Genomic DNA, 26377 nt, shown 5'->3' on the forward strand with positions numbered 1-26377 from the left:
TTCATAAATTCATTGATATTTTCAAAATTTGTGACCGAAGCGTAACTGTAAAGATGTACACAGAAAAAATAATCATGGTAATATTACATCTGAGAAGGGGTACATTTTTTATTTCAGAAAAAATATGAAAATGTGTAGTTTTACCACTTTTCTTATGTAATGTCACTTTTTCAGTCTGAATTGAGGTAAAATTGCATCATAAATGAGGTAATGTTACACGCCAAATTTAAAGCTCCCCCCTTTCCCTCGATCTCGATCCTACACAGAAAAAAAAAATCATGGTAATATTACATCTGGGAAGGGGTACATCTTTTATGTCAGAAAAATGTGTAATTTTACCTCTGGAAATGTGTAATTTTACCACTTTTCTGGTGTAATGTCACTTTTTCAGTCTAAATTGAGGTAAAATTACATCATAGAAGAGGTAATATTCAACCTTCCAAAATTACAGCTTCCAAATTTACATTATTTTTTTCTGTGTAGCTGTAAAAAGAAAATTTGCAAAAAAATAGTTCCTGCCAATTTAACATTTAATTGCTGTAAACGTTTGTTATCTTCTTTTGTTTGGATATATACTGATAATCTTGATTTCTTTCTATGGTTAAGTGTATAATGTTTGTTAGTTTTTTTGCATTCTTTATGATGCAATTGAGTAGCAGACAAACATTGACGAGATATCTTTACTAAGAACTTCTGATAGGAATATTTATCTAAAAAAAAATGATTTTTTTAATGAAGAAATATTCGTGAAATAAATTTTTGATATCGGTTGTCCTACAATCATCAGATTGGAAAAGTTTTAATTCATACTAAAAATTCAATATAATTACGGTTTTTTATAACGATATTGTGAAGAATTTACACGAAAATACACAATAACAATTGGTAGGTTATTTACGTCTCAAGATAACTTTATATTGTTTATCTCAATGTTTTATTTTCATAACTGGATAAGAAATAAATCAAAACGCAAAACTTATTAAAAGGTAAATTATTACTGGAAAACCCAAAATATATTCAACTAGAATATTTTGACTGTGGAAAATATCAATAAAGAAGTCTGTGTACAACAAATTATTTTAAAGTAATTTGATCGCATTTGAAATATATCTTCAAGATATATGAAATATTTAATTTTATTTAATTTCACTTTAAAACACTTGACGTTTTTGATTATCTGCAATTAAATAGTTGATAATTGGGGGTCACAACATCTCAAAACAAGGTGGACCAAATAAGCTGGCATGGGCAGCGAATTACCACTTTGGTTATAGTTGCCATAATTAAACGAATTAACGACGATATCAAATAAGCTGGAATTTATGTCAAAACTCTTGAAACATGATCTGTAAGCATACAAAAATAGTTTTTTTTGGTACAGAAAAATGTTGATTTTTTATACTGAAAAACAAAACAAAAACATTTATTTAAATAACTATGAAAATATCCTTCGTCATGCACATGGGCCTTGCTTGAAAAGGCTTTGTCCAAATTTATGCTGATTTAGTCTAAACAGTGTTGAAATGGTATAAGTAAATGCTTCCAAGTTCAGCTTTTATAGAATCTAAATTAGTGCACAACCAAAAATCGAAAAAAACAATCTTTATCAAAGCTTGAATCGATGGTTATGAAAACAAATATAATATTATAAATGTTAAAAAGTACACCATTTAACAAAAGGTGAGTGAAAGCATAATTTTAATCTAACATTTTTTTTTTATGAACCTCATCCATTCAAATTTGACGCTATTTCAAGCTTGTTTCAAAATGCACGTTTAAATTATTCCTCCAACATAATTTTACATGATTTTTTTATGTTAGAATTGTTGTTTGAAATTGATTCTTGTGTATTCATTTTTCAACATCATTATTGATTGATATTATTCAAATCGTAATTTGTCACGCCTCCCCACAGCCATCAGAGTCAACCTAGGCCCCATTTCCACGTCCGGCACGACACATTAGCCAGATTCATCAAACGACCACCACCAATGGCTGCCAAACGTGAATTTACTGGCTGTCAATAATTGCCTCCCCGCGCGTGGATTGCTTCCTCTCTTGGCTGCAAATTGCAATCGCTAGGGGAGAGGAGCCAACAAACTTTCGCATATTCACGTACTTGCGCTGGCTGGCTCGCAATCATACGAATTATCAGGTCGTCAACACACGACGACGAGTTGAGCCGCGTACAATTACGCCGCAGAGAGCGTTGCAATCGCTGCTGAAGAGCCAGCCAACCAACCAACCGTCAATCGTCATCGTCCAGCTGCAGCAACTGAAACGTGACAATACACTCGAGTTGATGAATCACGAATGGAGTTTTTTTTTCGAAAAATCAGACATGATTGTTTGGTGAAAAAAACGTCGTGTTGAGTTGCAAATGTGACTGCCCAGCCGTAAGCGAATCTGATCTACCTGTTGGTTCGGAAGTTTAGAAGCATTTGTAACGGTTAGCTGAGCCCCGTGAGTCCGGTTCGGAAGTTCCGCATTGCAACACCTCTGTTTGTTGGGGTGTCACCGATCTCTCTGGTACCCGTTTCTTCATGAACTTGATCAATATCGAAAACGGTTGAGTCATTTGCCACATTTTAGTGTCAAGTATCTTAGTAGAGGTCCCTGCCGAGTTTTGAAACCATGGGGACATCGATTTAATTCGTACTTTTCGAGATCAAAACATTTTATGCCGTTTCATAGTCCTTATAGTTCCATATCATAACCAATGAAGCTTCCTCCCACAAGGTCTCTAATATTGGTCATGTTCAAGAAAAAACGTCTGCCGTTAACGATTCATTCCAAGTTAGAGTACATGACGCAACATTGACTTGTTGATTAGATCCGCTGGAAATAATTAAGCATGGGACAAAACTGCTTGTTGAAACCTTTAATAGCAACTGACCCTGTGCTTGACATTGTCGTGTTCACTCAAATAAAACAACAACAAACTTTCCCAAACCACCACTGTGTCCACTTTGGAGGAGGTCGTCAAATGCGCCGAAAAACTACGACCGTACAACGACTTTGTAGACCTTCCGGTCTGCCCGAAGAGAAGCAAAAAAACAAACATCAACAAAAAAACAGAAATAACTGAATATTAATGCAATGCTGCCCCGCTTGTTCAACTTTCCACCGAAACAGGTTCCGACCCGCTTCAAATCTGTTTCCTTGAGCCTTAAACCCGCGCGCAGCAGAACTCAAAAATCTCTCAAATTCCACTTTCATGGCGATGCTCGGGCCACAATCAGCTCACATACCAACGCAGTGCAACATCGCGATTACATAATTGGCACTAAACGTGTTTCTTCTCCTCTGGCGGTGGCAGCACTTGACCGACCAAGTTGGGTGTAGAGTTGAGCTGCGACTTGGACTTGGAGTCGCGCGGCGTTTGGGCGCTTTTGTGAGTTGATTTGCACAAGGTCTCCGGACGACGGCGACAACCACCCCGTCGTTTGAACTGTCGCAAAAATGGACACCAATAGAAAATTGGAACTTCTTAAGTTAACTTAAGAAACATTAATGTTTATTATTTGTTCAACTTATTTTCGAGTACAGAGTTTTTTTCAGTCTGTCGCTTTGACAGAAAAAATCGAATTCTATTTGTTGAAAAATGAGAGCTAATTACAACCCGGATTTTTTTTTATCAACTTCGGTAAATTTTACCGATTTTTTCAACTGCTGAACAGTTTTATAAACGGAAAACTACCGCATTTGATAGAATCTTACCGAAATTTTGTGTAATGAAGTTCATTGTTGTTCATCTCAATCCTGATTATCGGTGATTTTTTTTTTCATTTTGACATTTGGTTTACCGATTCAAACTTTACCGATTTCTCAACTACCGAATTCGGTAAAAAAAACTTTTTCACAAAATTTAAACTTTAAGAGGCTGTATCTCAGCAACCAAGCAATTCGATCAACAAAGTTAAATATAATTTTGTTTGTTTGAACATTTTTTAGACTTTTTTTTCGAAAATAACTATATTTTTGCCTTTCTTACTAAAGAAAGGTATAGGTTTTACTTTAAGGCAGGACGTCATTTCCATCTTCGTAAATATGTCGATTCAGCATGAATTTTAATCGGAAAAATCGACAAAAAATCACACTGCATCGATTTTTGACGCTCTATCGATTCACCTTGACAGATCTCGTCTATCTCGAACCCTCGAATTTTGAGAAAATAAATTCCGTGGAGGTCGAGTGATGTTCGTATGTGGTAAAATTTTGCAAAATTTTGTGTCGCGCCGTTCTCAGCTCCCATATATCCGATTTCGATTCTTCTAAATGCAGATGAAAGCTAGTGTGCTGAACCTGGGCGAGTTGCCGCGCAAATTTCGAAATATCCATCTGTTTACGGATGCGGCCAGACTTTTCAACAAAATTCACAGTTTTCAAATGAAAATATGGTCAAATTTTTTCATTTTCATATCTTTTATTTATCTCAAAAAAATTTCGAGCCCTACAACCTCCCAAATTTTCATCCAGATTCATAATATGGTTCTGGAGTTAGAGCCGTTTGATTGACCTACCATAAGAAAAAAAATCCCTAAAAAAGGTAAAAGCCCACCTGGTGACCTTCGCCAACATTTTTCATTTCTGATTTTATTCGAAATTTCTTGCTACATTCATAGTACAGACCATGAGTGAGCATCTGAAACAAATTCGACATCGATCGGCAATCCCGATCAATTTTTAGAACGATTTACTTTTTACCTTTCTTACTAAAGAAAGGTATAGGTTTTACTTTAAGGCAGGACGTCATTTCCATCTTCGTAAATATGTCGATTCAGCATGAATTTTAATCGGAAAAATCGACAAAAAATCACGCTGCATCGATTTTTGACGCTTCGTCGCCAAGTCGACAAGTTGTCAAGTTGAGCTTCGAATACTGGCGCGAGAATGCTGGCGCATATATTTTGTAGCTCGACTTATACTCATTTTGTAGTAGCTTGTCTACCGATGTTTCCTTCAATATGTAAGATATCGTAGCTTTTCGGTTTCTTTTGCCCTGTCCGTTTTTGCATAACTGTCCAATGTTTATGCAAAAACCTTTGTGACATAGGACATTCATCCGGCTACAATCATTTTGTTTCCCGTGCGCTCTTAAAATCGCTTAAGTGTAGACTTCATTTTTTCGTGATTTCGTAAGTTTATTAAACAGGGTTCATTGGATAAGATAATAGGAGCTTTCTAAGCTTTTCATCGTTTATTTCGTTTTTAAAGTGTTCAATGCTGGCGACTCCAATGGCTTTCTTCCTAAGGTTCTCGCGATTGAGTGTGTAGTGGTGCGGTTGTTAAAAATAGCTATATCTGACTCTGTCACTCTCGTAGAAGCTGAATGGCTAGCTTTCCTGCACCGTGCGGCACACGCGGTTCACTTGTACCTCGGTTCGGCTTGTCTTGGCTTGGTGCGCTGGTACGATGAACCAAAACACCAACACAGTCACACAAAAGGGCTCGTACCGAAACTAGAAAACCAAAACCGCGGTGTGCGTTGTTGGGAAGCTTGCTATGATCGCGTTTGTCATAAACGCTTGTTTGATTGGAAACGTACAAACATATTGTACGATTAAACATATTCTTTTGGTGAAGATTGCGTTTTTTATTTCTTTTGGATATCATATCATTCATAATACTCATAATATCATCATAATACATTGCTTTCATCATAAGACTTTATTTTGTGCTGACGTTATAAATAAACAAAGTCGATGTTATTAATTGAAAGAAGTTCTACCATTGTTATATTCTTTAGTAAGAAAGGCTCTTTCTCACCCCAGGTGGGATTAAATCGGGTTTTTTTTAAATTCATACCTCCAGTACCAGATTTTGCACCAGCCTGAACTCTAGCGCAAAATTTTATTTATTTTTAGTAAACCTAAAACAAATAAAAAAAATCATAAAAACAAATTTTGGGAATTCAACTTTTAAAATATATGAAACAAAAAAACCGGGATTTTTTTTCGTGTACCTATTTTTTCGTTGACCGTCAATTTTGCCGAGAACAACAAATTGATCAGAAAATCTAAAGAAAATCTTTTCTCAAGATACAAATTTTCCAAAATTCACATGCTCATTTTGTATGACCAGCCTGAAATTTATGGAGCCTTGTATGGAAAAACTGATATTGCAAAATGGATACTTTTAAATTAGGGAATTCATAGCCAAAGTTTTATCCAAAAAAAAAAAAAAAAAACGCAAAATAAAAAAGAAATGCGAATTCTAGATATTGACAAAGAAAACCTACACAGCAAATTTTGGATTACCATTTCAGTAAAATAAATAACTGATTGCGATTCAGTAATTATCACTTTTGCTGAAATTCGGCAATGAAAAAAAACATTGCTGAAAAATCAGTAACTGCATAACTGTCAAACTGAAATGTCACTTATGACTTGTTGTTTGGATGCTGCCGAGAGAAAATCCTTTTTCAAATGTGTTGATGTTTTTTTTGTTATGATCTTTAGAAACAAAAGTAAAAAAACTGCTTTTTCAGTTTTGGAAGATTGATGAAAATAATGTATAAATAACAGTACTGGAAACATTTTTGATTTAGAACAAAATTAAATTTACATAATTGAAATACCAGCAACGATTGCTGAATCTTCAGCAAATGATCTGTCAAACTGACACAAGAAAATTAATGAATTTTCAACAAAATAATTTGACGTTTCTTTTGTTGAAATTTCAGTTGTATTGACAACCCGTTAACTGAAATTTCAGTAAACTATCTGTCAAAATGACAAATGTCAGTTAAATGAGAATTCAGTATAATATAAATTACTGAATCGTTTAATGAAATTTCAGTAGATGAAAATTCAGTAGAAATTTACTGAATTTCAGCGAAAAAAAATTGGTGTGTATGTTTTCTGGAATTTTACTGATCATTCCGAAAAAAAAAGTTTTACAAGGATGCACTTGCACGGGTTAAAAAAATCACTTTTAGGTTGATATATTAGAAAACGGTGCAGTTTTTTTTAAGTAAAGTGCTATTTAATTGCATTTGATTTGAAATCAAGAAGTGAAGGCAAAAAAACATTTCAGCTAAAACGTAGATATTTTTCAAATTTACTCTTTAAAAAATATCATAACAAGAAAAACCCTTTTTGAACACTTCGTGCAATAGCTGGCATATTTGGTCCTTCAAAACGTATCAAAAATTTAAAAAAATCAAAAGTGGCATTTTTGCACATAATTGTTTGTTTTGAAAAGTGTACAAATTAGATTTTTTTAACAGAGTTTATTCTTTCTTCCTGGATTCTTATTACCTATACTAACAATTATGGGTGTGGACTTCAGGGACCTACAACTTTGCTGAAGACATCAAGTCGATAAAAAAATTCCTTCTCAAGATAGCAATTTTTGAACAATTATGATTTTTTTAATGTGGTTTTTTGCGAAAATTTACAAAATTAACATTTTTGGGACCACCCTAGCACGGCGTAGGTCACCCTAATGGCCGAACAAAAAATAAGGATCTAATTATTTTGGTCAAGGAACCCCCAGCAAAATTTTTAGCCCGATAGGAGAACATTTTTTTGGTTTATTTTCTTTTGAAAATTTGAACTTTTTAGCACATATTTTTTTTTTTTGGCGATGAAAAGTTGGCCGTTTCGTTATTCGACAATCACAGGAAAAGTAACTAGTTTCACAAGGGTATTGCAAAAAGGTGTTTTATCTAGGGGTTAATCACTTCGAGTATACTGCATACGCGTATCATACGCACATAATATTCTCATTGTCTGCATACCGTATTGACGATATAGACCCCATATTCGTCGCATATGAGGTTATATCTACCCAAATATCAGCGTGGATATCATACGCGCATAATACTCGCGCAGTATTCCTAGGTTGCATACCGTATCGACTCCAATATTGGTTTCATATTGGTGCAGTTTCAGAAGTTAATTGCCCTTTGTGTTTTATGCTCCAGAAATTTGGAAATAGTTCGTCAGCTGTGTGCTATCTTGTGACATAGACCATTTTGGTCGAAAATGAGTTAATGATGACGTTTTGTTATACGTAACAAACCCTACAAGATGCTTTAACCCGATTTTCGATATCTGTTTCCGTTTCCGGTATACAGCAAAGCACACTTGTGATATAGACCAAATTCCCAGTCAAATTTTTTGTGCTATCTTGTGACACGTGCAAAAGCAGTAGAGAACTATAAAACTGTATGGTACCAACAGATGTCACTACAACTTTATGGCGAGATTTATAACTAACCTTGTCACAAGAGTGCACTTCAAAAAAATGAAGAACATGTACTACGTGTCACAAGAGAGTTTCAAAGAGATTATGGTCGTTGTCACAAGAGTACCACCAATATGTTGATGGGTTTGTATGGTCGTTGTCACAAGTGTGCAACAAATATTACAATGGTAGTTTGTATGGTCGTTGTCACAAGTGTGCCATGAATATTTTGGTAGGAGTTTGTATGGTCGTTGTCACAAGTGTGCAACAAATATTTCGATGGTAGTTTGTATGGTCGTTGTCACAAGTGTGCCATGAATATTTCAATGGTAGTTTGTATGGTCGTTGTCACAAGTATGCCATGAATATTTTGATAGGAGTTTGTATGGTCGTTGTCACAAGTGTGCCACGAATATTTCGATGGAAGTTTGTATGGTCGTTGTCACAAGTGTGCAACAAATATTTTGATAGGAGTTTGTATGGTCGTTGTCACAAGTGTGCCACGAATATTTTGGTAGGAGTTTGTATGGTCGTTGTCACAAGTGTGCCACGAATATTTCGATGGAAGTTTGTATGGTCGTTGTCACAAGTGTGCCATGAATATTTTGGTAGGAGTTTGTATGGTCGTTGTCACAAGTGTGCCACGAATATTTCGATGGAAGTTTGTATGGTCGTTGTCACAAGTGTGCAACAAATATTTTGATGGTAATTTGTATGGTCGTTGTCACAAGTGTGCCACGAATATTTTGGTAGGAGTTTGTATGGTCGTTGTCACAAGTGTGCAACAAATATTTTGATAGGAGTTTGTATGGTCGTTGTCACAAGTGTGCAACAAATATTTTGATGGTAGTTTGTATGGTCGTTGTCACAAGTGTGCCACGAATATTTTGGTAGGAGTTTGTATGGTCGTTGTCACAAGTGTGCAACAAATATTTTGATAGGAGTTTGTATGGTCGTTGTCACAAGTGTGCAACAAATATTTCGATGGAAGTTTGTATGGTCGTTGTCACAAGTGTGCCACGAATATTTTGGTAGGAGTTTGTATGGTCGTTGTCACAAGTGTGCCACGAAAATTTCGATGGAAGTTTGTATGGTCGTTGTCACAAGTGTGCAACAAATATTTCGATGGTAGTTTGTATGGTCGTTGTCACAAGTGTGCCACGAATATTTTGGTAGGAGTTTGTATGGTCGTTGTCACAAGTGTGCCACGAAAATTTCGATGGAAGTTTGTATGGTCGTTGTCACAAGTGTGCCACGATTATTTTGGTAGGAGTTTGTATGGTCGTTGTCACAAGTGTGCAACAAATATTTTGATAGGAGTTTGTATGGTCGTTGTCACAAGTGTGCAACAAATATTTCGATGGTAGTTTGTATGGTCGTTGTCACAAGTGTGCCACGAATATTTTGGTAGGAGTTTGTATGCTCGTTGTCACAAGTGTGCCACGAAAATTTCGATGGAAGTTTGTATGGTCGTTGTCACAAGTGTGCAACAAATATTTTGATGGTAATTTGTATGGTCGTTGTCACAAGTGTGCCACGAATATTTTGGTAGGAGTTTGTATGGTCGTTGTCACAAGTGTGCAACAAATATTTTGATAGGAGTTTGTATGGTCGTTGTCACAAGTGTGCAACAAATATTTTGATGGTAGTTTGTATGGTCGTTGTCACAAGTGTGCCACGAATATTTCGATGGAAGTTTGTATGGTCGTTGTCACAAGTGTGCAACAAATATTTTGATAGGAGTTTGTATGGTCGTTGTCACAAGTGTGCAACAAATATTTTGATAGGAGTTTCTATGGTCGTTGTCACAAGTGTGCCACGATTATTTTGGTAGGAGTTTGTATGGTCGTTGTCACAAGTGTGCAACAAATATTTTGATAGGAGTTTGTATGGTCGTTGTCACAAGTGTGCAACAAATATTTTGATAGGAGTTTCTATGGTCGTTGTCACAAGTGTGCCACGAATATTTTGGTAGGAGTTTGTATGGTCGTTGTCACAAGTGTGCAACAAATATTTTGATAGGAGTTTGTATGGTCGTTGTCACAAGTGTGCAATGGATATTTTGGTAGGAGTTTGTATGGTCGTTGTCACAAGTGTGCCACGAATATTTTGGTAGGAGTTTGTATGGTCGTTGTCACAAGTGTGCAATAAATATTTTGGTAGGAGTTTGTATGGTCGTTGTCACAAGTGTGCAACAAATATTTCGATGGAAGTTGTATGGTCGTTGTCACAAGTGTGCCATGAATATTTTGATAGGAGTTTGTATGGTCGTTGTCACAAGTGTGCAACAAATATTTTTATGGAAGTTGTATGGTCGTTGTCACAAGTGTGCAATAAATATTTTGGTAGGAGTTTGTATGGTCGTTGTCACAAGTGTGCCACGAATATTTCGATGGAAGTTGTATGGTCGTTGTCACAAGTGTGCCATGAATATTTTGGTAGGAGTTTATATGGTCATTGTCACAAGTGTGCAACAAATATTTTGATAGGAGTTTGTATGGTTATTGTCAAAAGTGTTGTTGCATATTTGTTGCACACTTGTGACAACGACCATACAAACTCCTACCAAAATATTCGTGGCACACTTGTGACAACGACCATACAAACTACCATCGAAATATATGTTGCACACTTGTGACAACGACCATACAAACTCCTACCAAAATATTCGTGGCACACTTGTGACAACGACCATACAAACTCCTACCAAAATATTCGTGGCACACTTGTGACAACGACCATACAAACTCCTACCAAAATATTCGTGGCACACTTGTGACAACGACCATACAAATTACCATCAAAATATTTGTTGCACACTTGTGACAACGACCATACAAACTCCTACCAAAATATTCGTGGCACACTTGTGACAACGACCATACAAACTCCTACCAAAATATTCGTGGCACACTTGTGACAACGACCATACAAACTCCTACCAAAATATTCGTGGCACACTTGTGACAACGACCATACAAATTACCATCAAAATATTTGTTGCACACTTGTGACAACGACCATACAAACTTCCATCGAAATTTTCGTGGCACACTTGTGACAACGACCATACAAACTCCTACCAAAATATTCGTGGCACACTTGTGACAACGACCATACAAACTACCATCGAAATATTTGTTGCACACTTGTGACAACGACCATACAAACTCCTACCAAAATATTCGTGGCACACTTGTGACAACGACCATACAAACTCCTACCAAAATATTCGTGGCACACTTGTGACAACGACCATACAAACTCCTACCAAAATATTCGTGGCACACTTGTGACAACGACCATACAAACTCCTACCAAAATATTCGTGGCACACTTGTGACAACGACCATACAAATTACCATCAAAATATTTGTTGCACACTTGTGACAACGACCATACAAACTTCCATCGAAATATTCGTGGCACACTTGTGACAACGACCATACAAACTCCTACCAAAATATTCGTGGCACACTTGTGACAACGACCATACAAACTACCATCGAAATATTTGTTGCACACTTGTGACAACGACCATACAAACTCCTACCAAAATATTCGTGGCACACTTGTGACAACGACCATACAAACTCCTACCAAAATATTCGTGGCACACTTGTGACAACGACCATACAAATTACCATCAAAATATTTGTTGCACACTTGTGACAACGACCATACAAACTTCCATCGAAATTTTCGTGGCACACTTGTGACAACGACCATACAAACTCCTACCAAAATATTCGTGGCACACTTGTGACAACGACCATACAAACTACCATCGAAATATTTGTTGCACACTTGTGACAACGACCATACAAACTCCTACCAAAATATTCATGGCACACTTGTGACAACGACCATACAAACTACCATTGAAATATTCGTGGCACACTTGTGACAACGACCATACAAATTACCATCAAAATATTTGTTGCACACTTGTGACAACGACCATACAAACTACCATCGAAATATTTGTTGCACACTTGTGACAACGACCATACAAACTCCTACCAAAATATTCGTGGCACACTTGTGACAACGACCATACAAACTCCTACCAAAATATTCGTGGCACACTTGTGACAACGACCATACAAACTCCTACCAAAATATTCGTGGCACACTTGTGACAACGACCATACAAACTCCTACCAAAATATTCGTGGCACACTTGTGACAACGACCATACAAACTACCATTGTAATATTTGTTGCACACTTGTGACAACGACCATACAAACTCCTACCAAAATATTCATGGCACACTTGTGACAACGACCATACAAACTACCATTGAAATATTCGTGGCACACTTGTGACAACGACCATACAAATTACCATCAAAATATTTGTTGCACACTTGTGACAACGACCATACAAACTTCCATCGAAATTTTCGTGGCACACTTGTGACAACGACCATACAAACTCCTACCAAAATATTCGTGGCACACTTGTGACAACGACCATACAAACTACCATCGAAATATTTGTTGCACACTTGTGACAACGACCATACAAACTCCTACCAAAATATTCGTGGCACACTTGTGACAACGACCATACAAACTCCTACCAAAATATTCGTGGCACACTTGTGACAACGACCATACAAACTACCATCGAAATATTTGTTGCACACTTGTGACAACGACCATACAAACTCCTACCAAAATATTCGTGGCACACTTGTGACAACGACCATACAAACTCCTACCAAAATATTCGTGGCACACTTGTGACAACGACCATACAAACTCCTACCAAAATATTCGTGGCACACTTGTGACAACGACCATACAAACTCCTACCAAAATATTCGTGGCACACTTGTGACAACGACCATACAAATTACCATCAAAATATTTGTTGCACACTTGTGACAACGACCATACAAACTTCCATCGAAATATTCGTGGCACACTTGTGACAACGACCATACAAACTCCTATCAAAATATTTGTTGCACACTTGTGACAACGACCATACAAACTCCTACCAAAATATTCGTGGCACACTTGTGACAACGACCATACAAACTACCATTGTAATATTTGTTGCACACTTGTGACAACGACCATACAAACCCATCAACATATTGGTGGTACTCTTGTGACAACGACCATAATCCCTTTGAAACTCTTTTGTGACACGTAGTACATATTCTTCATTTATTTGAAGTGCACTCTTGTGACACGGTGATTTACAGAACGTGCTATAAATCTGAAAAAGGTTTGTGTCTTGAATGATTTAATTTTCCATCATGGATTTTGTGTTTGCCATGGGAAAATCTTTGGTTTTCCTTGATTTTCATCATTTTCTCATATTTTATTTTATTGCACTACTATGAATATAACTCATTTTTTTTGGATTGAGCTTATTTTAATATTTTTTAAAATATTTTAGATAATTTAAGAGAATTTTTATTATTACTCATTAAAAAATCGTGGAAAACTTCGGAAAAGCGAAAAAAATTTCCTCGTTTTCTCAACATTTTGATTGCTTACCGTTGTTTCAAGGTAATCTTATCATAAAAATTTCAAAAACTATTGTTTAACTTAACTAAACTATTGATTTGAGCTTATTTAATTTTGTATGGGAATTCTGTGCACACTTGTGACACGTAGTACATTTTTACTTTCAAAACACACTTGTGACACGTGCTTTTCAGATTTTTAGTTACATTTTATACTGTAACTTTTAGTAGGTTTCACTAAATTAGTCCATACTTGGAGCGTTTGTTCATCGATAGTATACGAACAGATCGCTGTATTCAAAAATAGTTTATCATGTATTGTTGTGAAAATATTCAACCTCAAACTTTAAAAATCGTTTTTCTCGAAAAGTACCAAATGGTCTATGTCACAAGATAGCACACAGCTGACGAGTTGTTGATATTTTCAATGTCGCAAATCATTTTTCACAGTGCATCTCGATTCGCAGTTTTTCGAGTTCAGCAACACACAGCTCTATTCTATGCACACAACTCGAATCACAAAACGATTGCAGCACTGCAGCTGTTAGTATGCAGCGTTATACTAGTTCTTTTTTTGTTGTTTCTATTTCTGCAGCTCTTATTTCGTCTTCCCAACCCATTCATTCATGGAGCATTCACACACCACGCCACCTAGTTATGGGTGTGCTGCTGCGTTAGTCCCAGTGGTGGATGACCGCCCGTCTGCTAGTACAAGCTACTAGCCAGTGCAAATACTCAAAACGCACTTCGAGAAACCTAACCTAGCTTCGGCCAAAGCGGGCCGGCATGCAGAAAAATATTTATGCGTTTCACTTGAAGTTTCTGCAAATACTTTGACGGCAGCAGCAGGTAGCAGAGACGTGCCTAAGGTGTTTAGTAATAGCGCCTAACTCAAACACACACACACACACAGACACCACACGGCGGGGTACTGCTTTAAAGGAGGCTAGACTTAAGTAGTACACACAAAGAGAGGCCATACTCGTGTGTGGTGTGCGCATTTCTGAGGCATTTGTTGCAAGCTGCAAGTTACAGTCTCAAGTGTTGGCGAGCTTTTGAGGTGTCCACAAGAGTTTGTCTCTCTCTCGAGGGGGTTGTAACATATTTCTTCACAGATTCCACATTGCTGCGTTGCGAATGTTTGCAGCGTGTAAGATTACGTTGGATTGACGTAACATTACGCATCTTGGTTGGTTTGTCATATCCAGAATTCCAATTTCAAATCACAAGTCCTAATCCAAACTTATAGGTGCAAAAATCACGTTCATTTACACATCGTGCGAAGGTGGGGCCATTTTGCTTCTGCAACGCCGCCCCGTCTCGGACGTTCTCGAAGACTTTTAGTGTGGACTCACCTTCGATTGTTGCAACCATCGTCGTTCAACCGTTTGACAAGAGTGCCCAAAAGTGGGCGCAAAACCACGTCGCCGTTGACGATCGTCATATTTGGGTTAAATACGTGCAACTTTTGTGCAAGTGGCCATCGCGGTTTGCGCGATTAGGCCGGAGCGCGGATTTAGACAGAAACCAATGGATTTGTGATTGCAGCTTAACGACGAATGGGCGCGCAACTGCAACTGATTCTGAAGAGGAGTGGAGTGGTTCGCAAGTGCCATTTTAAAGCCGATTTCAAGCGAGTTTGCCGCCCATTTATTTGGTCGTTAAAATTAACGGGGTTAAAGAAGTCAAATGATCTTTAAAGTGATGAAATTATACTCTAAAAAGAAATAAATTCAAGACTCAGTGTACCATGGACACACATTTGAGTTCGGATTGCTTAAAAAATCGGATGCAATCAATCAGAATAATTTTCCTAATTTTCGACCTTCTTATTATGACAGCTGGCAAATTGTTCTACCAAGCCTCAAACCCTGCCCATCTGGCGCAGACCCTCCATTTCATTGAAACCTTAAATTTATTCATAATTCATTCGCATAGACAATGACCGACGGCGGCGCGCCAACAATTTTGCTCTTGAATCACCGAAATAAAATCGACGCGCGCGCGCCAAGTTCAATTTACGCGTCGCAGCACTAATAAAGCCATTTTTTGTTCACGGCTCTGACTTAAACACCTGTAATTCAATGTCAGCGCTGCATCCCTTCTCTCACTCACTCTCCGACGACGAGAGTGCGCGGTTTTCAAACCGAGAACTATTGCAGCAATGCAATTCTATGCGAAGGGGGGAAGTTGCACGGTGGGTCCAAATTACAAAAAGTCATAAAATAAATCAAAAATTTTATAAATATGAGTAACCTTAAATTTCGAAAAAATACTCAAATTTATGTCATTTCTAAAAAAAGTTGTGCAAAACGACGAAAACTAAAAATTCTTTTAATTTTTTTGATAACATTGTTCAAAGTTCAAACCCACCTCTCACAGAGATCTAAAATCGCGCACAATTATCTCATCACAAACATTCGCGCGAAGCATCAAATTCCACGTGGGCTTTTGGCGGCGGTGGCGGTTCGTGTTCATAATAGTTGCCGCTGGATGTTCCAAGTCAAAGGTGTGCGATTATCGCATTACCGTGGCACACTTCAACCAACTTTGGGCTGGGGCTGCCAGTGTTGGAGATACATAGATTAATAAATCATAAAGACTAGAGAGCCTGGATCTTATTAGAGAACGGACATCTCAAACCAAAAGTACCAATCGAAGCACGAGAACTGTCAAACGGAGGTACCAAACGAGCATAAGACAAAGGATTTTGCTCGATTGGTACCTCCGTTTGACAGTTCTCGTGCTTCGATTGGTACTTTTGGTTTGAGATGTCCGTTCTCTAATAAGATCCAGGCTCTCTAATAAAGACCTTCCCCACGTCAGTCATCAGTCCCTCTCCCCCCTTTGGAGTTTTTTAACACCCACTTTTTATGGTGGTGGCGATTGTTAGTTTAAACAATCTAGAAGTAATAGAAACATGGCATTTTCTTGACCCTTTCAAGACGCATCCCAAATCTAAAATATTTTTTTGTGATATTTATCCTCTCAAATTGATTTCATCTTGAGTTGCATCGAATAACTTGCTCTCTTTCTTGTTGTCTCATAGAGGGTGATTTGGCCCACACTGTAAAGTGGCGGGTACAACGCGATCGGAGATGGCGTGGGTTCGAATCCAGTCAATGACATTTTTTTTTCAAAACATTTTTTCTCTTGTTTGGCCTCGAAAGGGTTCAAATGACTTAAACATCACACAACTCGAATTCTAAGCAGCAAGGTGGTTATGTGATTTTGGATGCCCGCACTTTTTAAAATGCTGATTCCTGCCGGGTTTTACGGCCAGAGCCGCCATTCGAGAGCACCGCAAAAATGCACACCAGCCTGTTAAATACCGACAAGCGCTGATGATGATGATGGCGTCGGCAGTTACAGGTTGCTAACCATTGAAGACCATCGAGGGCTCATTTGCACAAATTTGTAAATCATCGCCAAGTTGTCGGTCGGTTGTTGGGGTTTGCCGACGCGGTGTGCGACGGAGAGTCCATCCGCTACCGCGCCGGAGAGGGTAGTTATTACGACAACGAGCCATCCGCGAAACTCCGTGAATCACCGTGAGGGTAGATTTACGAGCCGGCGAGGAGACAATGGCGAGTTTTCCGGTGAGGAGATTTTGGAAGTTTGCGTTTTTGGGTGGTTCGACCTCGGAAATTGAAAACGTTTGTTAGATCAAACATGATTACCAACAATCTCACACAAACTCACACAAACTCTCAAAAGTCACACAAAGTCATACAAAGTCGCACAAAGTCCCACAAAGTCTCACAATGTCTCACAAGGTCTCAAAAAGTCTCACAAAAACACACAAAATCACACAAAGTTACACAAAGTCTCACAAAATTACACAAAATCACACAAAATCACAAAAAGTCACATAAAGTCCCACAAAATCACACAAAATCACACAAAGTCTCACAAAGTCACACAAAGTCTCACAAAGTCATGCGAAGTCCCACAAAGTCATACAAAGTCTCACAAGGTCTCACAAAGTCTCACAAAGTCTCATAAAGTCTCACAAAGTCTCACCAAGTTTCACAAAGGTACACAAAGTCTAATTAACTCACACAAAATCACAAAAAATTACACAAAGTCTCAAAAAGTCTCACAAACTCGAACAAAAAGGTCACACAAAATCACTTAAAGTCACACAAAGTCACACAAAGTCACACAAAGTCTCACAAAGTCTCACAAAGTCTCAAAAAGTCTCACAAACTCACACCAAATCACACAAAATCACACAAAGTCACACAAAGTCTCACAAAATCACACAAAATCACACAAAGTCTCACAAAGTCACACAAAGTCTCACAAAGTCATGCAAAGTCCCACAAAGTCATACAAAGTCTCACAAAGTCTCACAGTGTCATGCAAAGTCCCAAAAAGTCTCACAAAGTCTCACAAAGTCTCACAATGTCTCACAAGGTCTCAAAAAGTTTCACAAAATCACACAAAATCACACAAAATCACACAAAGTCACACAAACTCCCACAAAGTCTCACAATGTCTCACAAGGTCTCAAAAAGTTTCACAAACTCACACAAAATCACACAAAATCACACAAAATCACACAAAATCACACAAAATCACACAAAACCACACAAAATCACACAAAATCACACAAAATCACACAAAATCACACAAAGTCACACAAATCTCATACCTTTCTTTTCATTCAAGAAGCTTTTAATCACCCCTCAACATAAACACATCCCCCTCCACCTGTTTTCGTCGAATTCAATGACTAATTTCGATTTTGGACCGCGGCTCCAAACTTCAAACCACTCAATGGCCCGATAATGGTCAACAGTTGATTACGTAACATCCCACCAGGGGCAGTCTGCTCATCACTTCAAAACAACTCTTCCTGCGAAGCAGCAGCAAAAAAACCTGTCGCCGAAAGTAAACTGTTTGCCAAAGTCGAACCGAACTTTTGCGTAATCTATTGAGAGAGGTAGTGACTTGGATGAGCTAGAGTGGAGATGCGGTGCGCGCGCCAAGTGACGTGTGTTTGTGCGCTGGATCGGATTCGATTCGGTGATTGATTGACAAGCCAAAAGGTTTTGCGATTACCGAAGGATCCAGTTTGTTGTGGTGTTGGGTAACGGTTAATTGGAGGGGTCTTTTGCGGGTTGTTTGTTTTTTTTTGTTAGGCCTAATTTGTAGTATTATGTGAGTGGTGATAAATAACGCACATTTTTTTGTAATAAAAAAGGCATTTTTGGTCAAATTTAGGTCACCGAAAGCTAACAAATGCTACAGCATTGACAAGTCCAACAAACTATGTTAATTTTTGTCGACCACTTCTAATTCCAACCAACATTCATCACTCCGCAAGATCCGCTTCAATTTGTACTGCACGTCGGGCAGAACGTTTGCCAATCTTGGCCCCAAGATGGATGGTTGAAGCCTTTCGTCACCCCGTCATCGTCAGTTCCACCGCTTCTCTGTAAGGGCTGGGTTGTGTCCATTGTGGTGTGACACGCGCCATAAATCTTCATCGGTCCCCCGATTGGCCGTGAGGGATGGTTGACCACTTGGAGGTTCTTGGGTTGGATTTTTATTAGTTGGAAGTGGGAAAAGAGAAGTTTTGCAAAAGTGACTCAAAAATCTAAGTTTATGTCTTCATGAATTTATGTCTTCTTGAATTAATGTCTCCATGAGTTCACGTCTTCATGAGTTTATGTCTTCATGAGTTCATGTCTTCAGGAGTTCATGTCTTCATGAGTTCATGTCTTCATGAATTCATGTCTTCATGAATTTATGTCTTCTTGAATTAATGTCTCCATGAGTTCACGTCTTCATGAGTTTATGTCTTCATGAGTTCATGTCTTCATGAGTTCATGTCTTCATGAGTTCATGTCTTCATGAGTTTATGTCTTCGTGAGTTCATGTCTTCATGAGTTCATGTCTTCATGAATTTATGTCTTCATGAATTTATGTCTTCATGAATTCATGTCTTCATGAGCTCATGTCTTCATGAGTTCATGTCTCATGAGTTCATGTCCTCATGAGTTCATGTCTTCGTGAATTTATGTCTTCATGAGTTCATGTCTTCATGAGTTCATGTCTTCATGAGTTCATGTCTTCATGAGTTCATGTCTTCATGAGTTCATGTCTTCATGAGTTCATGTCTTCATGAGTTCATGTCTTCATGAGTTCATGTCTTCATGAGTTCATGTCTTCATGAGTTCATGTCTTCATGAGTTCATGTCTTCATGAGTTTATGTCTTGGTGAGTTCATGTCTTCATGAGTTCATGTCTTCATGCGTTCATGTCTTAATGAGTTCATGTATTCATGAGTTCATGTCTTCATGAATTTATGTCTTCATGAGTTCATGAGTTGTTCATGTCATCATGAGTTCATGTCTTCATGAATGTTTGTTTTCATGAATTCACGTCTTCATGAGTTCATGGCTTGCCAAATAACCCTAAACCAATCTAAACTAGTACATTGCTGGCCGGTTACCAGTTGTGACGCTGAGGTTGGACCATTGTTGTAGCCGTTGCGTCCATCAGATGTACAGAACAAACGTTGCAAGCTGTAAAATTTGCATACACTTTGAATGCATCGTTTGCATTCATGCTGCTACCTCCTCTGCCGGTCGAGCCAAGATGAATCGCGAAATGTCGTCATACTTTTTGTTTTTGTTCTGAGATTTTCCAACTGAGATTTCTTCCCAAGCCTCACTCAGCTAAATCTCGTTAAAATCCAATCAACCTCCGACCTCATTACGATTTCAATTGGTGATCCAAACCGTTGATGATCGTCGAAAGATCTACGGTCCTTGAACTCCTCCCGTTCGCAGAAATTTGCAACAGTTGGGCGTTTGCCGAATTTTGCCAAAATTGCTTTCAATTGCCTATATGTGCGTTCAAAAAGCGGCCACAAAACGGATTTTCGTCTTGAGAGGAAAAAAAATCTCATTTCCACTCATTTTGCGGATTGATACCGAACCGCCACGATCGTGGCGGTGCAGAGATTCGGCAATTTCGAAATCGATCAATCAATCTCAATGTCTTTAAAAAGCCACCGCACCGGAGGAAAATGGATCTGCTGTGGTGTGGTGTGCCATACCGAAGTTGAACTTGAAACCGAAGATCCGATTCGGCGAACGAAACAGAACTAGACGTGTATCATGTTAATGAAGAAGCTGGGGCAATTTCTGAGCCGTGGCAGGTGGCCCATCGCTGGGGCCAATTTGTGCAATCGGACATTGAGCGGTTCGTTCAAGGTGTGCATTTCTTGGTCAGGTGTAAAGTGCACGCGAGTGTGGCGCGAGCGCGCTGGAGGGGGGTAAATTCGACAATTACAGTTTCAATGGCACAGGCTTTGGAATGATTTTTTGGTTTCCTAATTGCAATTGGCGATTTGAATGGTTGGTTGTGATCTTGTCATTATTCGTTGTTAACTCTTTCGGCCAATTTTACTTAAAAATAAAAAAATTAAGGGTAAAAGTGTAAATATAAAAACTATTTCATAAAACTCAAAAGGTTGGAGCAGAGAACTCCGATATGATCTTAAAAAGTCATAATCTTGAATTTCATGAAGTTTGATATGTCACATGATGAGGTTTTTTGCACATACCAGAGGTTCCCTCCAGTGGCCACCGGTAACCTATTCCGGAGTAGCCAAATTGGGCCAGAGAGTGTTGGCATGACCTTAGACAATCTGAATTTTCAATTGCAAGAAGTTTGATATGTCGCATGATAGGGTTTTTTGCGCATTCCAGAAGTGTCCCCTAGTGACCACCGGTAACCGGTTCCAGAGTGGCCAGGTTGCGCCAAAGGACGTCAGCATGACCTTAAATAGTCATAATTATAAATTCATGAAGTTTGATATGTCGCATGATAAGGTTTCTGGCAAATACCAGAAGTGCCCACCAGTGGCCACCGGTAATAGGTTCCGGAGTAGCCAGGTTGGGCCAGAGAGCGTCGGAATGTCCTTAGAAAGTCATTATATTCAATTTCAAGAAGTTTGATATATCGCATGACAAGGTTTCTTGCATATACCAAAGGTGTCCTCCAGTGGCCACCTGTAACCTTTTCCAGAGTGGCCAGGTTGGGCCAGAGAGCGTCGGCATGAACTTAGATAGTCCGAATTTTCTAATTGCAAGAAGTTTGATATGTCGCATGATAGGGCTCTTTGCGCAATCCGGAAGTGTCCTCTAGTGGCCACCGGTAACCGGTTCCAGAGTATCCAGGTTGGGTTAAAGAACGTCAACATGACCTTAAATAATCATAATTGATAATTTCATGATGTTTGATATGTCGCATGATAAAGTTTCTGGCACATACCAGAAGTGCCCTCTAGTGGCCACCGGTAACCTGTTCCAAAGTAGCCAAGTTGGGTCATAGAGCATCGGCATGACCTTAAACAGTAATAATTTGTAATTTCATGAAGTTTGACATGTCGCATGATAGGGTGCTTTGCATATTCCGGAAGTGTCCCCCCGTGGCCATCGATACCGGTTCCGGAATGTCCAGGTTGGACATCGACATAACCTCAAATGGTCATAACATGCAATTTCAAGAAATTTGATATGCAACATGACGTGTCTCTAGCGAGACCATCATTGGAACCGGTTAGGAGCTACTCTGGAACCGGTTCCGGATTGGCCGAAGTTGGCCGAAACCCATCTCAAAAAGTCAGGGGTAGTACGTTGTGCCATTCTGTTATGATTTATAACACTTCGTTTGAAAAGGTCAGCCCAATTATCGATTCAAACACAAAAACTGTAAAAATCATGTTTTCCGGATGTTCCGGATTTACGGAACCGGGTCCACTTTGGCTAAATTAACTCTATGGGAGCTTAAAGTTGAAGTAAAAACCCATAAAATATTACCGGAAACAATCAGCCAATTGTCAAAAGTTACGATATTTTGAATAGAATTACTTCATTTCTGGAGCAACATTTGAAAAGGGCGCATAAGCATTTTGACAGCTGGAACTATTTTGCAAAATGCGAGACAACAGCTAACTATTTAACAAAACCCGCAGTGTTGGAGGGTAGCTGGAGGAGGCAGCTAAAATTAGCCTGAGAATTAGCAAAACAGTTCAAACTAGGCAAACCGCTCTTTTTTAGGAGCCGCTCATTTTCGCTCGCTCTTTAAAATGAGCCGCTCTTTTGAACGGCTCTTTCGCTCTATTTCAATTTTTTTGTTGGAAAAGCTATTTTGAAGAGTGGTGTGTTATTTGCTGTTTTTATTAGACTTTTATACAAAAAGTTAAAAACGAGAAGATTCGCTTGAGATCCATAGGTCTAAAAGTTCGAATAATTGGATGGGGACAGCACCCAAACTTAAATCTATAATTTTGGAGAAAATTTGCTATTAATTTTACAAAATTGCGTTTGTTTGAGAAAAAACGGCAAAATTTTCCTAGTGGTGCATTTTGAAATGCTCAAATATGTACACCGGTAATTCTTGAATGTGTCTTTCAATCCGTTGTGAAATAAATTGTTTTTTTTTTGTTAAGAAAATCATTCACTTTTGAAGTAATATAAGTACGTGAAAAAGTTCACCGTTTACATAATTCTGACAAATTCGACATAAACATTTGGAATTACATTGTCAATCCTCAAAAACAAATTTCATGCTACAATTTGTTGGAAATTCAATTTAAGATATTTATAAACTTTATAAAATAGTCAAAAGTTTAAAAATCATTCCATCTTGGAACGGTTCTTTCAAAAGACCGGTGCTTCAAAAAGAACCGCGAATCTTTTAAGTGAACCGGCTCTTTGAACGGCTCGCTCTTTTTTGCCCACCTCTAGTTCAAACTGTCAACATGCCTATCCGCCCATTTCTCGTGTTGCTCCAGATTTTTAAGGGGATAAGGGAAATTCTCCACAGTTCCGCACTACAAATCTAACCGTTTTCCTTCTTTCTTCACTTTCCAGGTGCAAACCCAAATCAAGTCCCTTTCGGATCTCAACCCTCAACGCGTTCTACAACAATGCACCACCAACTCCCCGGTGACTACGTGCAGCAAGTGACGACGAACCCCGCTCTGCCCCTTCCGGGGACCTCGCCGAGGTCCAACCGGTCCACCACCGACACGGATGCCGAGATGTCGATTGGATAACCTGAGCTTTTTTTTTTAAGTGCTTGTGTGAGGAAATATTACGATTTTTTGTTTTTTTTTTGTTGTAATCGTCTTTGTGTGACAACCGCGTCCAAAATGTAGACATCCGAGTGGATTCATTTGTTTCGGGTGTTTTTCGATTGTTTGAAGAAGAAGACGGTGAAGACGCGGTAAACGAAGAGGAAGAAGTGTGTGTGTTTTTCAGACGACCGCTCATCGGGTGCAAAGTTGAGCAATTAGTGAGCGTTCGAGGCACGATGGGTCGTGCTCGGATGAGCATCGTGCTGCTGGTGGTGCTCATCGCGTGCAAGCTCGGCGATCCGGCCCGGTCCGGAAGTGACAACTCTACGAAACCGCCGGAATTGACGACGACGATCGGCGGAAGATCGTCGTTCGGTGAGGTTGGGGGGGAAGTCGAGCAAGATGGCGTTGGCGATCAAGTTGAAGGGGTGACGACGGTGAAAGGGAGTACGACTCCGTCGGCTCCGGTTGCATCGCAGCTGGACGGCAGATCTTCGGTGGCCGCAGCCGCCGCCACCACCGACAATCTAAATGGTGAGTGTGATGATGATGGAATTAAGAGCACTAATTAAGAGTCGTGTAGTGGTCGGGTAGAACTGAAGCAGCAGTTGAGGCTTGAGGGTGAGGGTGGTTTCGTAACGGATCTTTCGGAGAGCTTCGGCACGACGATGGAGGACAGTCGCCGGCAGTCGATGGCACTCGATTTGGACGCCGAGAATGCATTGGAAGTGCCGCGCTGCGGTGTGTCACAAATTGGGTCAAAACGGCTCTTGTGGCGGACTTCTGCAGAAGCGCTGTGCCGGCAGCGTGAAGGACGCGAAGATTCGATCTTGGCCAAAGTGGGCACTCTTGAATGAGAACATCGGGGATTGGGAAACTTCTGTCAAGAGTTGTTCACTTCATGAAGTTCTCGAGTTGAGCAACTTCAGGTTCGGAACTGCCGTTGAAGACCGTCTATTTCTCATGATCTCCAGAGAATCCAACCAGTTAGCCCTTAGATGTATGGTAGAACGCTCTCATTAACCGGAGAAACAGGTTCTGCGAAATTACTTTTTATCTCAAGCAGCTCAAACGGTCAGATCTTCCCCTACCCTTTAAGGGCACCTCCACCACCGCGTTAAAATAATGGCAATAAATTAAATCTTCTTCCCCGGACTAATTTGCCACAGAGAGTGTGCATCGTCGAGGGCAGAACCCAGATCGTTTGTTTCATTACAGAGATTATCTTGGAAACTAGTTCAGGGCTTGCCTCTACCGCCACGGGGAAAGAAAGGTTGAGTAATAGCTGCCTGCAGCGCAGCTGCAGTATCCTGTTGGATCGTGTCATCGCCATCAACCAGTCGTTGACTCCTGGGGAATGCCCTCCCTAGAACGGGCCCATTACCGACCGACAATGTTTACAGAGTTATTGCCCTTTCCAGATCCAGTTCTCGACCGTGTAACGGTTTTTCTCGAGTGCGCAAAGTGACGCCCGTAATGAAGATGTCCAATCAACCGGCGAAGGTCCCGTCATCTTCGGGTAATGAAGTTGTATAACATCTTTACGAACAGAAAAACAACAACAACAACAGTTCACCTATGAGTTGCGACGGATTCATTAAACCCCCGCCGATGATGTTGCGGCTGCGGAACATCGAGAGTCGTTCATCTTAATTAAGGTCCTGCGCGGAGTGTTACTTTTCGCGCCTTTGATCGGCGATCGGTAAAACAGCTAAATTAAGTCCGGTCAGCCGGAGGAGTGTCCAATCGATGCAACATCAAAGTTCGATTTAGCTGCGACCTTCAAACTGTGGTCTCAAGGCGTGTGGGGGTGAAGAAGGTTTGCTTTAGGGCATCTCCACCGTAAGTGGCCAATTTTTTTCGCTTGATTTCTATTTTGAAAACTGCCATTGAAACTCTTGGTGGTGATGCCCTAAATATGTTAAGTTAGACTAGTTGCACCTCGATGGTTAAAATGCTTCTGTTTTGGGAATTAGAAAGAATCATATAGTGTCCCGACCAGGGGTAAATAACACGGGAATGTATGTGGAAGGGCACAACAATACCAAACCATGTCATTCTAAGGGTAAAATAATACCTCAAAATAAAACTATTTCAATACCAAGTTGAGGTCTTCTGAATTTTTGAACATTGCTTGAATACCAAAACATGGTATTGCCATGGTTTTGATTTTAGGTATTCCCGCGCCCTTGGAAAATCATATTTTGGTATTCCTGTGGTCTTCCACATACATGATTTTTGTATTTTACCATCTATTACTGGGCAACCAAGAGCACATTTTGGTCGCTGGTATTTGCACAAGTAATACCAAAATTTGGTATTTTCATACCATTTTTAGTGCAGCAGTTGCAGTTAGTGAAAAAACGGAAATGATCCATATGCAACAGCCAAATCTACTCACCTGATGATTCCATGTTGTTCTTAGTGATATTCTCCACCACATCGAATGCATTTGTCATTGATGAACGGCCTGTGCTTGAAGTTCTTGAAGATTCTGAGAAATAACAAGATTGAAAAATAAGTGTTATTAAAATGAAACTGGATTGAAATTCACCAAAATTCAATAATCTGTCGATTACCTCGATTTTCAAAGTA

The 26377-nt window shown here is 39.3% G+C and overlaps 1 protein-coding gene across 1 annotated transcript in view; it reads left to right on the plus strand.

Annotated features, from left to right (window-relative positions):
• Positions 1–26377, plus strand: part of LOC120426884 (probable LIM domain-containing serine/threonine-protein kinase DDB_G0286997) — a 158884-nt gene that overhangs the window by 6929 nt on the left and 125578 nt on the right. The window contains exon 3 of the mRNA XM_039591689.2: positions 23577–24316. Within this exon, the coding sequence (XP_039447623.1) occupies positions 24019–24316 (298 nt within the window). The 5' untranslated portion in view covers positions 23577–24018. The remainder of the gene's footprint in view (positions 1–23576; positions 24317–26377) is intronic.

This window comes from Culex pipiens, chromosome 3 (genome assembly GCF_016801865.2).
Source record: "Culex pipiens pallens isolate TS chromosome 3, TS_CPP_V2, whole genome shotgun sequence".
Classification (NCBI taxonomy): Eukaryota; Metazoa; Arthropoda; class Insecta; order Diptera; family Culicidae; genus Culex; species Culex pipiens.